General features: G+C 45.8%; 2 protein-coding genes across 2 annotated transcripts; one reads left to right on the top strand and one right to left on the bottom strand.

Moving 5' to 3' along the window:
- Positions 1-325: 325 nt before the first annotated feature.
- LOC103907424 (ATP-dependent RNA helicase DDX19A) lies at positions 326-10024 on the top strand. Its single transcript, XM_009289593.2, has 11 exons — positions 326-373; positions 811-864; positions 1823-1958; positions 4118-4210; positions 4895-4997; positions 5813-5927; positions 6098-6275; positions 6719-6956; positions 8018-8180; positions 8929-9120; positions 9542-10024. Exons 4-11 carry the CDS (start codon positions 4149-4151, stop codon positions 9601-9603), a joined length of 1113 nt encoding a protein of 370 aa, XP_009287868.1. The 5' UTR covers positions 326-373; positions 811-864; positions 1823-1958; positions 4118-4148; the 3' UTR covers positions 9604-10024.
- Positions 10025-13610: 3586 nt separating this feature from the next.
- Positions 13611-14791, bottom strand: UBXN10 (UBX domain protein 10). Its single transcript, XM_009289591.2, has one exon. It carries the CDS (start codon positions 14789-14791, stop codon positions 13910-13912), a length of 882 nt encoding a protein of 293 aa, XP_009287866.1. The 3' UTR covers positions 13611-13909.
- Between the last annotated feature and the right edge of the window lie 892 nt (positions 14792-15683).

The following is a 15683-nucleotide window of genomic DNA, read 5'->3' as shown; positions in this document are numbered from 1 at the left end:
ATGTAGAATTTTCTCCCGTTTGCCATCAGCAGAGCGATGTGAGAGAGTGGAGACGCTGGGACAGAAAACAAACCCCTTCTCCGTGTCGCCGTTACAGCTTAGAAAAAGTTGTATTTGTCTTAAAACTCTTGAAATCAAGTTCATCTCGCTAACTTCATCTCGTCTGCCTTCGAGCACGGGTTTTTGCTGGGGCCTGTGCAGTAGTTTTAGCCGGCGGCCAATCTGGAAGCCTTGATGAAAGCTCAGGTTTTCCTGGCTGGTAGTAAAACGTAGGTACAGTAGCCTTTGAATGACCTCTGATTTTGTGTTTTTCCTCACTTGTAGTTGAGCAGTTTACACCTGAAGGAGGAAAAAACCAAACCAGATGCCAATGGTGAGTTACAGCCGCTCAAATGGTCTTAGAAAGGGCGTAATGTTTTTCCGTTGGGTTTGGAGCGCTGCTGCCAAAGTAAATTCCCGATTAGTCAAGAAATTCCAGAAAAGGGAAACATAAAGCTAAGATTAAACAGCAGCGTAGACTAAATATCTGGCTCGCGTGCTTGTTCTGCTGGGCTAACTTTTTTAAACCATGTTTTGCTGTATTCAAGGAGCTGTGCGGGCAAAATCTGTTGGTATGGTTGATAAAGTTCAATTTGGCCGTACAGAGCAAGCCATAACCTGGGTTTCTTCTGCGCACTGAGAGCGCAGGGCTGTTCTCGTCAGGAAAACGGGCTGTTTTGTAGCTTTTCCCACAATATTCGAAACCTAAAACTCTGCGGGTGTGGGCTGCCTGACCTCACAACTGCCCCAAAACCGTCTGTTTTAATTTAGGTGCTGTTGTCAAGGCAGATGACAACGTAGAGAAGACGGAGGATGAGGAGAAGGGTGAGTGCCTTCTTGAAAAATGCTTTGGCGAGGAATGTTGAAAAGAAATTAATTTTGTATATACTTAAAGTAAGTCTGCCTTATGTCTCAGGATGGATGATCTTGTATCCTGCCCCAAGGACTTAATTGTAAGACATGTCCTTCCTCCATAATACTTTTAAAGCCATTGGGTCCTGTAATAACTTGGGAGACTCCTGGATTAGAGTGGAGAGAAATAAGGGGATAGCAGTATCCTCAGAGGCAGGACTGGATACAGGAGCAGTTGGATAACCTGGAGCTGGAGTTGCTGTAGCAACCAACATGTTGCCTTTATGAAATGGCTGTTAAGAGGTGGGTAACGGCTCTAAATCCTTCAGAAGGTGGCTTAAGAGAAACGTGCTTTAGAAGACAGATTTATTAGCAAAAGCCCAAAGTGCAGCAGTTTAGCCTTCTGTTTTGATCTCGCTTATCGTCAGCCCTTGCTGCATTTCAGCCCTGGAATCTTTCAAAGTACCGTTTGTCCTCAAACTTCCCTTAAAAAGAAAAAAAAAAACCCACCTAAAAGGTGTCTGCCCCCATGTCAGGTAATGGTAAGGCTTTAAGAGGCTTTTAACCCTGTCCTGCCTTCCAGTTAGATGCTAAGCTATAATATCTTAAATTAGCAGAGTTCTAAAAAAGCTTCTAAAAACTCTAAAAAGGCAGGGTTCTGCATCTGTTAAGGTCCCCCTTAAAACAGCGCTCGCTTTGGTTTGCCTTCCTAAATACTAAATGTGGATCTCTGGGATATCCTGATGGATGTCTCACTCAGGAAGTTTGGGCTCTTTTATGACACTGCTCTGTAACAGAAGAATTTCAGTATTTGGATGCATCCTGTCCTTTTCAAGTGGCTCAGTAGTGCAGCGTTTCAGCGGGAGCGACACCTGAAACAGGCTATGATTTATTTTTACTTTTTTTTTTTCCCTACCCCCTTTTTCAACAGAGGACAGAGCTGCCCAGTCCTTGTTGAACAAGCTAATCCGCAGTAACTTGGTTGACACAACAAATCAAGTGGAGGTGCTGCAGAGGGATCCCACATCGCCTCTCTACTCCGTGAAGTCTTTTGAGGAACTGCGACTGTGAGTCCTGTTAGATTTCCTGTCCGTGTAGGAGATATCACTTAAAAGTGCATGGGTTTCTGTTTCAAGTTACTGCAAATTTGTCATTAATAAATTAGCGTATCTGTATTATTTAAATGCAAGGAGAATTATTTTATCTTGGTGCCTTGTGAAGGCTTCCATCTGAAACGAGCTCATTTTAAGTCCCGGTCGGTGTGGAGCTAGCATTGCTTTCTATAATCAGCTCTAGCAACACTGTTCCGATTTTTAATGTATGGGTTTCGGTCTTCAAACGCACAGTGGAGCTCACATGTGATAAGCTGGATGAGGCGAAGAGAGGAGGGAGGGCCGTCCTTCCACGGCCACTGTCACCAGGGTTATGTGAATTGCAGAGTGAGACCTTCTCTGTGTCGGAGGCATCGTTATTTCGCCACCAGTTCTCCAGCAAGTGCAGGGAGGCTCGGAGCAGGTGTTCCAGCAGCACGGCAGTGTTTTGGAAAACACGAGATTTGTTTTACTGGCAGAAGTAACGCACACAACCATCTTCTGTTCCTGCTCTCTGGCGGTTATTTGTGAAGGTCCAGCAGCAGCAGTGAACAATACAAAGGGAAAAGCTTATCTTTTCTCTGCCAGCGATATTGGATTTATGTACTGGAGAGACTACTAGCATTAGTATTTTCTGACCCTTCCTATTGAATACCTTTACCAGTGGAGCTTTCAAGTGACGATAGCTGTATTTAAGGCATGATAGATTTCTATCTTTTTTTAATGTGCTAAAGAGGCTGTCCTGTTGGGATTGTTGTTGGTTATATTGATGATCTCAGTTTTGTTGCTCTTTTGCAAGCTCCATGGGGAAATCGGAGCCGATGAGACCTCACCGTGAAATGTCAGGATGTCGTTTCACTTTGTTAATGTTAGTGGTTGAATGTCTACAAAAAAAGCTGAGGTCCTGTAGTGCCTGTTAGACTAATTCACATCTTTCAATAGCCAAACAATCCAAGTGAGTTAATGATGGGGGCAGCCAGACTAATTGAGTCTTCATTTTGTTATGGCTTGGTGTATCCTTGGCAACTGTTGCAGCGTTGGGCTTTGTACGTCCTTGCTTCTGAGCAGCACAAGGTTACGTTTTCAAAGAGCTTTTGTTCCAGCCGTCGTCTGAAAGTAATACACGATTTTTAAAAAGCGTGTTGTGCTGAATAGGAAGCTCTTAACAGCGGGAAATGGTGGGCGGGAAACCTGTAACCTGCTTCGAAGGGAAAGCCCTTACTTCTGAGCACCACTAACAGCACTCCAGTAAGCACTTGGAGGTCATCGGCTGAGAGTTCGCTAGCACCATAACCTGAATCTTAGGTTGTTCTTGGATCTCCTTGTCTACACAAGTGTCTGCCGAGACTAGAAAGCTCCCTTGAGAGAAAGCAATTGATGAGCATTTGACGACTAGCAGTGTCACCACACTGAGTGGTGACACTGAGTTGTGAAGGTCAGTGTCCTGACCTTCACCACACTGAGTGGTGACACTGAGTGGTTTGAGTGCTGGGTTATAACCACGGATCGCTCGGTGTAGTCACGGTGAACTACGTTTATCAGTCATTTACCAGTTTTGTGCACTAAGCCAGTATCGCTCTGGTGTTAAGGTGTCAGTTTATATTACAGAATCCATCGCGACTTACTGAATTCCTTGCAATGATTTCATGACATTACACTTCATTCTGTTCCTCATGTGCTGAGGTCGCTTTGTCCTGTCTTTGAGGCTTCAAGGGGTGATAATTTTGGCGCCGCGATTAGGCATCGCTGAGGAAAAGGGATTGGCCTAAAGGACAGGATTAGTGCTCTCTGCTCTGGGATTCCCGGGATTGTCTGAAAAGCTGCTTTAGAACAAGAAGCCCAGCGCTAGCCTTAGAGCTGTGACACAAGGTTTTCCATGTAGCTGTGAAAGGCAGGCGTGCAGGCTGACTTACTAAATGGAGGGGTTTTTGCAAAGCTTCCTTTCCAAACTCTCTGCTGTCACTTGTTGTAGCTTCCAAGCACTGATCATAGTCACTTCACCGGTGCGATTATAGCGGGTACACAGAAAGGGCAGCTCTAGGTCCGGTTGCAAGGTTTTTTCTCACCTTTTTGTACACAAATGAAAACGAAATGTACTTTAATAGATCACGGTATAAAAACTCCTCTGTTTTCAGGAAACCACAGCTCCTGCAAGGAGTCTATGCCATGGGCTTCAACAGACCATCTAAGATACAAGAGAATGCCCTGCCCATGATGCTTGCTGAACCGTATGTACACATACTTTCTACTCCCTTCCAGTATAGGAAGGATTTGAGAGGTTTAGTGTACTATTACTGAACTTTGGATGGGAGGGATGGTGATGGGGAAGCTGTCCGGGCTGTGGTGAAAGGCTTCCCATGCCACGGTGTTTCTGTGGGCACGAACTATGTGACAGCAGCCCTGGATTTGTCCTTTTCCTAGGGCTGGTACTGAACACGCAGTGCCGCGGTGTTCGGCCAAGGTCAATCCGATTTTCCTGGTCAGCGTAGGGGAGAAATAATAAGGCTGCTATGGAATGTAGCTCCAGAAATCCTGGGAGGGTGGGAGTAGTTGAGATGCTGTGTTGCCTGTGTGGCTGGTTTTCCTCTCCGCGCCCCTGAGCTGTAATGTGTGAAGTGTTAAGACACTAGGGGGAGATGTGCGAAATGGAAAAGTACCGACAGATAATCGCAGTTTTCCTTCCAAATCTCCATAATCAAGAGGTCACTTGTGCTGACAGCATTGGTAGAGGGCAGAAACTAACTTCTGCCCTGTGGAGCGTAGCTGGTCAAGCTGGGCATCAGTCCAGAGCAGTGGTGAATCTAAAAGGTATTAAAATGCCACTCGCTGCGTTTTCTTTATCATTCAACCCCATGAATACGTCATCCGGGTGGTTCGTCTGGTTGAGCTCACGTCTGCTGTATGTTCCGCAGCCCACAGAACTTGATCGCACAATCTCAGTCCGGTACTGGTAAGACGGCTGCCTTCGTCCTGGCCATGCTCAGTCGTGTTGAACCTGGGAACAAGTATCCACAGGTAAAGTTTCTGGGATGTGGCTGTTTCGGGGGGTTTCGTGGTGGTGCAGTGCCACCTAGTGAAGAGGTTGGGCTTCTATTGAGACTTTCGATAGGAAATCCGTATGAATCATCGTAGGAAATTCGATGAACCCATCTCTGTGATGCCGTTTATGTAAACTGCTTAGCAGGGGCTGGTGATTCGGGGATCTATCAAAATGCCTTTAATGCAAAAGACGTGGATTTTACTAACAACTTGTTCCTTTCAGTCCCTCCTTCGCATCGCTCGGCATGCCATTTCTCTGTGAGGAGTTAAATCAGGGGGATATCATTCTGCAAGAAATTAAATCGGAGAAATATTGCGGGCTGAAGGGGGTTAAGTAAGTGGAATTTGGGATGGAAGAGAAGATACCTGTGACAATAGAGCAGACAATGCCCAGAAAATGGCTTTTTAAACCAAATTTCCTTATGAGATAGTTGAGTGGTTTTACCAAGGCTAGAGTTCTTTCCTTAAAAAATGCTGTTCTTATCTCTTAGTCTAACTGTAGGTGTTAGGTTCCTCGTCACTACTGTCCATATGTGTCCCCCAGCAGAGTACCTGCACTCTCAGTTCTGAGGAGCAGAATTAAACCCAGAAAGCCAGTGGCTAGGTGACTGTATCATATCAGCTCATTCCCCCAGTTTCAGGATGTAGAACTGATGGCTTTCAGAAACTCTTCAGCTGCTCGCATGGCCGTCCTCGGGAAAACTTCAATAATAAGGATTTTAAAAAGCAGGTGTGATACTGTTGCCCAGGACGTTGGTCATCTCAAACGCGTTATCCTTCTGTCCCTCCAGTGTTTGTGCCTTTCCCCAACATACGAGCTGGCACTTCAAACAGGAAAAGTGATTGAACAGATGGGAAAGTTTTATCCGGAGCTGAAACTTGCATATGCTGTCCGAGGCAATAAATGTGAGTAAGGTGAAACGCTACCAACAGACTGTAAATTATGTTCCTCGGGTGCAGTACAGTAAACGAACAATAGAGCAGTCAGATGGTGAAATAGGCTAGTTCAGAGAGGGGCAGGGCATGTCACTGTCTGCGCAGCCATCTTACGAAGGCCTTCCTTTCTGTCTCGGCAGTGGAGAGAGGTCAGAAGATCTCTGAGCAGATTGTAATCGGCACACCCGGCACTGTGCTGGACTGGTGTTCCAAGCTGAAATTCATAGATCCCAAGAAAATCAAAGTGTTCGTCTTGGATGAGGCTGACGTGATGATAGCAACCCAGGGCCATCAGGACCAGAGCATCCGCATTCAGAGGTAAGGTACTCGGCGTACGTTGCCCGAGGTGATTTTTGTTTCTTTCGATTATAGCTATATTGTAACGTAGGGACAGCAGGGCTAGATTCTTGACCGGTGTCTTCACCGATAAAGCAACAAGATTAAAATGATATATTTAGCTCTAATCCAGATGGTTAATAGAGGCAGAATGTCAGGGGATGACAAGCAGTTTCATTTTCTTACAGAATAAAAAGCCTGTCCCTGGAGCAGGGTTTATTCATTTTTAAGAATGCAAGTCTGGATGCCACTGGTCCATGAGGGAACGATCAGGTGTTGGTAAGATTAGCATTAGTCTTTCCAGCCACTGAAATAACTGGTTCTGAGGTTATTGTTCTGCTTTGCCCGTAGCATTAATCCCATCAGGATATCAGGGGGGCGACAGCGTTGCGTGGGAACCCTGCCCATTTTGCTCTCTCTTGCAGAATGCTCCCCAGGGACTGCCAGATGCTTCTGTTTTCAGCCACTTTTGAGGATTCTGTGTGGAAGTTTGCTCAAAAAGTTGTTCCTGACCCAAACATTATCAAACTGAAGCGAGAGGAGGAGACGCTGGACACTATTAAGCAGTATTACGTTCTGTGCAATAACAGAGATGAGAAGTTCCAGGCTCTCTGTAATATCTACGGCGCTATCACCATTGCCCAGGCCATGATCTTCTGCCATGTGAGTCCTTTCGGGGAACGTTAGTCCCAACGACCCCGTTAGTGTCTGCTATTGCTACAAACCTGGCCAGGCATGCTTTTCAGAAAGAAACTGAGAACGTGAATTGCCCTTTTCTTTGGCTTTTCTGGCTCCCTCTTTGAGTGAAATCTTGAGAGCCACGATAGCACTAGCTGGTTTATTTCTCTGGGTTTGTCCATCCAGGTCATTTTTATTCTTGAAGTCCTCTGAAGCAAAGATCAGACTAATGCACAGTTCTCCAAAACAAAGTATTACTCAGAACCACTGAAAAAACCCAAACCCCTGAGGCTGGAAAATGGATAAAAATAGGGCAGAATGAGGGATGGGGAAGCCTTGTAGTTCTGCGGCCGATACATAGCTTTTCCTGGGACTCCATTTCCCTCAGGTAACTGGTGATACACCTCCGGGGTCTCTCTGTGAATCATACTGAGACTTCTTTTTTTCTGGAAGCCACCGTAACTCGTAGGAAAAAAACAGTGCTGACAGCACCAGAACAGCCACGTAAAGCTAGCTCAGACAAGATAAAACCCGTATTTGGAGTCTGCTGCAGCAGTCTGCTTTTATGCTGTTTCGAGCCGTAATAATATCAGACGTAATCAGAGCTTGAAAAATCAACGTAATTGGAAACCGTTTAATTCAAGACTGCGTAGAGCCTCTATTGGATTTCACAACTACATTCAGCTCAAACCCTGACATTTTCCAAGCTGAGTAGTTTTGTTTACTTGACACTGCTTGTGAGTTCTTAGCGTACATATGTAATCCCTCATAGAGTGAAAGCTGAGGAGCAGAGCACAAAGAGAACGCGTACTTTTCTTAAACAAGGGTTCCTGTGGTGGCAGATGCACATTTTCCTATTTCTGATACGAGAGCTGGGAGCACAGTTTGTCATGGGGAGGGGGGTGGGCACAGCACTTAGGAGCTGTTTCCTTTTGAGATACAAAAACTGAGCAGCCGCGGAGCTTCCAGTCGACCCCAGAGAGGTTTGTTCCTGCTTTACAGCATTAAAACTTCCTCCCCAAGACGGGCCTCGCTTTGTGTTTCAGACTCGGAAGACGGCCGGCTGGCTGGCGGCGGAGCTCTCGAAGGAGGGCCATCAGGTGGCATTGCTCAGTGGGGAAATGATGGTGGAACAGAGAGCCGCGGTGATAGAGCGTTTCCGCGAGGGCAAAGAAAAGGTGCTGGTGACCACAAACGTCTGTGCCAGAGGTAGGGCATGGCAGAGCTGGGCCAGGGAGGGGCAGAAGCAGCAGGTCCTAAGATAACGTGCTGCTGGCCAGCTTGCAGAAAGAATTCATATCCTCAGGTGTTCCAGTCTGGAGAGATTAGGGTCCTTAAAGTAATTCCTGGACTTTTTGGGCTGCTGACCGTGTCTGTGCATATAAAGATGCCTGTGGGCAAACACAGGATTCCTTGTAGGCTTCCTGCAGCTTGGGATGAAAAAGTCCACCCTGGGAGAATTTTCTGCTTCTGGCGCCAAGCCTGGCTTACCTCAGTGTTTAAAATAAACATGTTCCAAAATACGGATATCTGAAAAGTACTGAACTCCGGTAGGAATTTGTGTTGCAATTTGACATCTTAGAACAGTTAAGACAACATAGTACTTGGAAAAAACAAGAGGCCTTTACAGTTTCGGAGAGGAGGGAGGAGTTTCCAAAATATGTAAGTGCTGGATGAAGCTGAGCAGCTCCAACTGTTTTTCTGTTAGCCGTTCCAGTGGGATTCTCTGGTGCAACAGCTAGATGGTTTTTGTTTCAAAGTGCCCCGTAAGGATATTGTGGAAAAGATCCATTTCAGAGCTCGAGACTGTCTTTTAACTCCTCACTCCATGTGGAGGCAGCCTCTGAAAGCTGTTGGGTAACCCGGATATGGTGACCAAACGGCACGCAGAGGAGGCTGTTCCTGCTATAAAATGGTTTAAATGTAGTTGTGTAATCCGGTGCTTTCTTTTTATCAGGGATCGATGTAGAGCAGGTCTCTGTTGTTATCAATTTCGACCTTCCTGTGGATAAGGATGGCAATCCAGATAATGAGACTTATCTGCACCGGATTGGACGTACAGGTCGCTTTGGCAAGCGAGGACTGGCTATTAACATGGTGGACAGCAAGCACAGCATGAATATTCTCAACAGAATCCAGGAACATTTCAGTACGTACCCTCAGACTTTGTCTAAAATCAGATGTTATTTCTGCAGAGTTTTGACTAGCTGCGTACTGAGCAGATCTAATGGATATTTGTCGAGCCTTAGACTGACCGCAGAAGAGCTCATCAGCTGCCTTTTGTGTAATGTCACTTAGGATTGTGAACTGCTGCATATGATAGGAGCAGAAATACGTCGAGTTGTCTGTTTGCTGGCTACCCGGATAGTCCTTAAAATGGATGTTCCAGATGGTAACATTCGGGTACCCGGGTGGGCCTTTGATAAAACAAAAAAGTTTTATGTTGTAGTTTTAAAACCTGACTGAACATTTCATGGATAAGCCTGAATTCCTCAAGCCCAGCTAAAGAAAGCAGCTTTCCCTTCTCTGCTCTGTGTTACGAAATCTGACTTATTTCTCATCTTTCCCAGACAAAAAGATAAACAAGTTGGATACTGACGACTTGGACGAAATTGAGAAGATAACTAACTGAAGTACAGCTGCTGGAACTGGTGTGTACCCTGCTGTGGAAGTTCTCCCACTATAATTGGATCAGCGTTCAGATTGGCACGCCTCTCAGCTAGTCCCGAAAAGGACTCTTTAAGATATGAGTACACAAAAATTACCTCATTTTAAAAATTGCAGTTGGACTTCAAATTGTGCAACTATGGGGAGGAAGAGGAAATGTTTACAGAAGCTTTTAACATTTCTTAGTTTAGCCTTAAAACGGGAAGATCTTTCGAATTCTAAGAAATACACTTGCCAAAAAATGGGCAATATGTAATTATCTAAAACAAATTTAAAAAAAAAAAGCTTTATTGCCTTCAATTGGAATAAAGTTCAGCAGTAACCTGATCAGTTAAAATTCAACAGCCAAATATATAATGGAAAAAAGTAAAGAAAAAAAAGAAAAAAAAAAAACCACGATCCCCAAACAAGGCAGCTGGTTTTTGGCTAAAAACTCAACTTGTACAAAATAGGATGTCATTCTCTCTGGCGCTCCCCTGAGCTCTTTAAAACTCATTTCTGGCTTCCTGATGGATTTGCCCTGCTTTTCCTTACGTAAATTGTCCGAAGGATGTCTCCAGTAGCTCATACTCGCAAACACAGGTGCCGTGTTGCTTTTGCTGGGCGGTATTTTCATTTGTCCTCGACTTGTTAGAATGGCCACTGCCCGTAAAGCGGCGCGTTTGCTTTTACCCTCGCCGAGGTGGGGGTGGGTGGGAGGGGGTGGGAGGGGCAGTATGAAGGGAACTGTACTAATTAATTTTCTGAATAAATTCGCCTCCCTAAAATGCTAATGACTGTTGGAGTGGGGGTCGGTCACCTTTAGGCAGGTGGTGCCAGTTCTAAGATGCTGCTGTTGAAGCTCCGCGTGAATAACGTGCAGAACTGCTGGGCTTCACCGATCAGTAATAGGAATAAAAGAAAAACAAATCATGATAGCTTGTCTTGACCAAAAGAAAAAAAAAAAATAATAACCTTTAGAACACCAAATTTAGCTGTTACAGTATGTTTCAGTACCAGAGTTTTGAGTTAAATTGCTCAGGCAAATTGCAGATGGGAAGCGCTCCACTTTCATTGTGCTCGTAGTGCAAAACAGGTCATCGGTCCCTCGCCCCAGGGTGATCCTTGCCGGAGAAGGAATGATTTGCAGCGTCCGTGCTCGGGCTTTTAGTTCGGTTGGGACCATTCTCGTGCGCGCAGCTGAAAGCCTGTGGGTTGTTCCCCCAGCCCGGTTTCCAGGAGAAGGAGGCTCCTGATCTAGAACTTAGGGTGCACAGCTCTTTTTGGGGAAAAGGGGACATGCGTGAGCAGCCATGGGCCTGCTACTCGGTGCAGGAATCACTTCAAAACAAATGTATAAATTGTAAATTTAACTAGGAATCTTCTTTGCAATTTTGGCCATCATATTCTGTTCAAAGACAGGAACATGGATCCTTTTACCAAGTAAAAAAAGGCTCATTTAAAATGTACCTAAAATTTTAGGAAATTGTGCACCCTTTTATCAATTTGTATAAAGGCTTTAGTGAAAAAAAAAAAAACAATGTTAAAATTAAACTTTTTGTATTCTGGGGTGTATCTATTTTTATTCTGTTGGAAACCTATTTAAAGTGGCAGGTGAGTGAGTGCTTGCGTGTCGAGTGGAAGACTTGTTTCAATCACCTACTTTAATAGTACAGCTGAATGACCTTGTGACAGCAGAGTATTGGGTTGAATTGTCACGAAAGCTGCTGCTGGTCCTGTGTGCTGTTTCTAATGTACTTTTAATTGGAATAAAGAACACCTACTGAACGATGCCTCCGCTAATTTCTTGCTTGAATACGTTGTTGTTTAAAAGCCTTAGGTAGGGACGTTCCCAGCCAGGACTCCTGATGAGTTTTCTATTTATGACCTTCTGAAAGCGTCCTGTGACAAGACTGAACTTCACCTGATTTAAAGCTGAAATTCTTAAAAGCCGCCCCCAAGGACAGCTTGTTAAATGATACCACACCGTAAATAAGGTCAGATAAAATACTGTTCTTCCCCCCCCCACCTAGTGCTTCTTGGGCCAGACTTGGCAGAGTTGCTGCTAAGACCTCCCCTGCATCCCCAGAAGACTTTTGAAGGGAAGAGAAGGAGAACTAGGGGAGAAAAGAGGTGTTTTCCTGGCACTGCGCTTGCCTAGATCAAGACTTGACTGTCTTGACTTGACTGTGGTTTTTAGAAAAGGAAATAATTGAAATGCCCGTCTTTGGAGGTGCTGTAGCACGGGTGAGTTTGTTAGAGGGCCAGACTCATTCAGCTTTATCTTAGGTGGAGATAGTCGGGAGGAATTTCCTCCAGCCTGAGAAGTGCTGACCGCTGTGGTCCAGGCTGCTCTTACTCTTCTGTTCTCGGTTAAGGCATCGGCCCCTGTACGCTCTCAAAGCTGCGTGGTGGTCACCGTGTCTCTGGTTGTTGGCAGCGGGCAGCCACTGATCCGAAGGGCTTCCTTCTTCGCTGCGATCTTGTATTTAATACAGGACGAAGATACAAACTCCAGGAAGGTACGTGCAAGATGGCGTGGATGGCAGCTGACCGTCCAAAGTCTGATTTGGGCAGTCCCCGAGGTATTTGCCATCAAATTAATGGCATTTCGCGTTTAAGAGGAGATGCAATGGCTAAGCCTCCAGTTCACAGAAATCATTTGAAGTTCAAGTTTCAGCCTAAAAGGTTTTATTGATTGTATGAAAACACAGTATGAAAACACTCTGAAATGTAGAAGTAACGTAGCATACACAAAATCAGAAGGGAATGAACCGCTTAATGCTGAATGAAACACAGAAAATGGTTCCTGTGCCTGAACCCTTAAGTGAAATACTCTGCTCCCCGCTGAGGTTTGATTAAAAGCACCCACCGCGTGTTTCGGTCTCCCTGAAGGCACCGGGATTGCTACTGTGCAATTACCATCGCCCGCAGTAGTAGGTAACACTATTTCATCAGGTACCGTCTCCGTAAAGCCGCTGGACCCGGAACGCTTGCTTTAGAACGAGTTGCTACGCTCTTGGTCAACACCGGCATCAGATTTCTACTACTACTGCTGTTCCGTGTTGGTTTGGCAGTTACACCGAGGTTCAGAAAAAGTTGGGTTTACCTCAAAATAGTAAAACTAGCTCATCCGTGTGGCAAGTGGTCCATTTTTTTAGCAGATTGAATTATCGCCTTTGAACCGTAAGAATTTCCATCAGAAACCTAGAAGATTTTTTTTTAGCACAAGCACGTTGTATTTATCTAAAACCTGCCAAGTTACCCTACCGGCCTTTTTTAATGATGGTTTAGTAAAATACGGTCTACTGCCCGAGCCCATTCCTCAGTCAAATCCAACCAATATATTTTTATTTACAAACTCTCAAAGCAGCACTTGCTTTCTTGGACTAACTCATTTCAGTGTAAAGGGGTTAAACGGAAGTATTTTGTAACATCCCATCTTAACTCTCCATCTATTCTTACCTACGGATCACACGAGTTGAATGAGAGAAGGAAAACTAAGTAGAAAATCCCGCTGCTCACCGATACAGCCAAAAAAATAACTGTTTGTTCTGAAAAAGACGACGTAGTCGCGCTCTTAAAAGCTGCACTGAGGTTACCCAGAAAGAGCTGAGCTCTCACAGGTACATTACCATCGGTCTTGCAATTTAATACTTCGCAATAATCCATTAACGTGTTATTACTGTTATTTCCAGATGGTTTTCGGGTTTGATCTCCTTTTCAGTTGCTCTCGAGAAGATGATGTTCAGGATGAAGATAACCTACTGAAGATGGTCCTCCAGAGTAAACCAGTTCCGTTTCTACCTTCCCAGCTAGGTGCCTCTGCATCTGGATCCACTCTGGGAAGCGGTTCCTTCCTGAAATACAGGAAAGGAGAAGGGGAGAGGTCTCGGGTTTCTACCTTCCCAGCTAGGTGCCTCTGCATCTGGATCCACTCTGGGATCTTCCTGATCAGGTACCTTCCTGAAATACAGGAAAGGTCTCGGAAACTTCAGTCTTCAAAGAAGAACATCGGCAATTTCAGAAAACCAAAAAGGCCAAAGGTTGGTGGCGCTCAGGAAGCAATTTGTGATGGCACATGTGAAAAGAGATGCTATTTATGTAGCAGGTATATACACCTGAAATACTCTCTCAACACATATACACAAGTCTGCTTCAAGGGGAGTTTTTGGAAGACGGCAAGATGAAGTAGGCGGCCCAGGAAACATCAGAATTCCAGTTTTTTAGAAGAAGAAATGCATCCCACTCAGCAGAACGACCCAGAGTGGCGTGGCGGCGTCTCTGTGCGCCTAAAGATCTGCGTCGTGCTCCTCTTTCTGTCGGATGCACAGCACGGACTTGTGGAGAATCCCACATTCGTGGAGGGACCTCGTAAGGTCAGAGAAACTCCTTCGGGGCACCTCCATCGTTTCAACGCTGCAGCGTTTGTACTTGGCCACCATTTTCTGTTCTGCCACGGCAAGGACCATCTGGAGACTGTCGGTGGGCTTGAAACGATGTTCAAATCTCTGACCAGAGGGAGATCGAACAGCGAGCAGCAAGTGCGACTCTTCCTTTGGCGGCTCTTCCAAACCTAAAGTCAACGTCGAAGGGCTCTCTTGCCTCATTTTCCTCCCCAGCTTTCCAGGAGGACATTGCACGTGTGAGCTCTCTTCACCGGGGACATCGCTTTCTGACAATTCACTGGCAGATCCTTGTTCTCCAGAAAGAGTTTTGGCTTTCGGAGCGTCCTCCTGCCCCTCACTCACTTTCAGCCTGTCAGTCTGTTCAGCCACCGCTTCCACAGCGCCGCTCCCTACGCCTTTCCAGCCGATGGAGGGGAGCACCCTGTACTTGTTCAGGGAAGAGGAGGTCCTCAAAGGCACTTGCTGCAGGAGCTCTGGGATTTCCTCAGGAGACACCTGGCCGGATGGGAACGCCGGTTTCGTGAACGATGCTCTCCGGCTGTTCACTAATTCGTGAGGAGGTGCTGGTGGCGGGGAAGATGGCACCCGGCAAGGACAGGCTTCCACGCTCTGAGAGTAATTGAAGCTTGGCCTTGTGCGTCCCTTGGCAGATTTTGGCCTGGTGACGTGCATGTCGACGGCGTTTGTCCACGAGAAAGCAGCTGCTGTGCTTGAAGGGAAGTAGCAGTGCGACGGTGCTAAGTTCAGAAGAGCCGCTGTGGCCATTGCTTCTCAAGGCACCTGCGGATGGGGTAGCAGAGGGAAAAGTTACAGGAATCGGCCAGAAAGCTTCTAGAGAGCTTAACCTCCCTACAGCTTCCACTTCTGTGCCGCACATCAGCTAATAATAGCAATAAATCTGGTGTATCACCGTGTAGGCAGGCAGCAATCCTACGGTTCAGTTACGGCTGAGTCAGAGACGGTGGGATATGTGTATTTATAGGTGCTGGCTTTGTCAGGAATTGTTTAAAAGTTGACCCAGAGCATCGGGAAGTTGTGCCCTTCCCAACTTGAAGGAAGTTTTTGATGGAAGGAACAGAAACATTTTTTTTCTGAAGCTAGAAACTCAGTGAAAATGGGAGATGAGTGAACTTCAAAGCACAAATCTGGCCTTTTTGCTGTTCCTGCAGTGAAAGATTAAGTTCCTGTCGTGGACTTTTGGGTAAGACTGACTGCACTTCACTTTTTAAAAATCTCTGAAGACCTTTGAGACCGAATATGTCTGATTCAATACAGAGAAATGCATTCTGACTTCTCCTGTGACCAAAAGCTGCTTAACAGAGATTGATATTAACCTCTATTAAAAATGAAACCATGTACTGATGCGCGTTCCCCAACTCAAGCTGCGCTCAGACCCCTCATGCTTTACTAGGACAAAGCCCAAAAGCCCAGACAACCGGGCCACAACCTCACAACAACATTTTGGAGAAGTGCGACAGGGTCACGCACATCCTCTTCCTTTTCTGTGGTTTGCGCAGCAGGACTTATCAAAGGGGGAAAAAAAAACGTCAACTTTGATCGCTTGGCGTTCTCCAGTAACGACAGAGTCGGACTCGCCTGCTGCTCATCACCCCAAAACAAAGGAAGAGAAGGGAACAGCCACTGTGGTTGTTCCCCA

The sequence above is a fragment of the Aptenodytes forsteri genome, unplaced genomic scaffold (genome assembly GCF_000699145.1).
Source record: "Aptenodytes forsteri isolate BGI_AS27 unplaced genomic scaffold, ASM69914v1 Scaffold61, whole genome shotgun sequence".
Taxonomy (NCBI): Eukaryota; Metazoa; Chordata; class Aves; order Sphenisciformes; family Spheniscidae; genus Aptenodytes; species Aptenodytes forsteri.
This window is presented reverse-complemented; position numbering and strand designations above follow the sequence as displayed.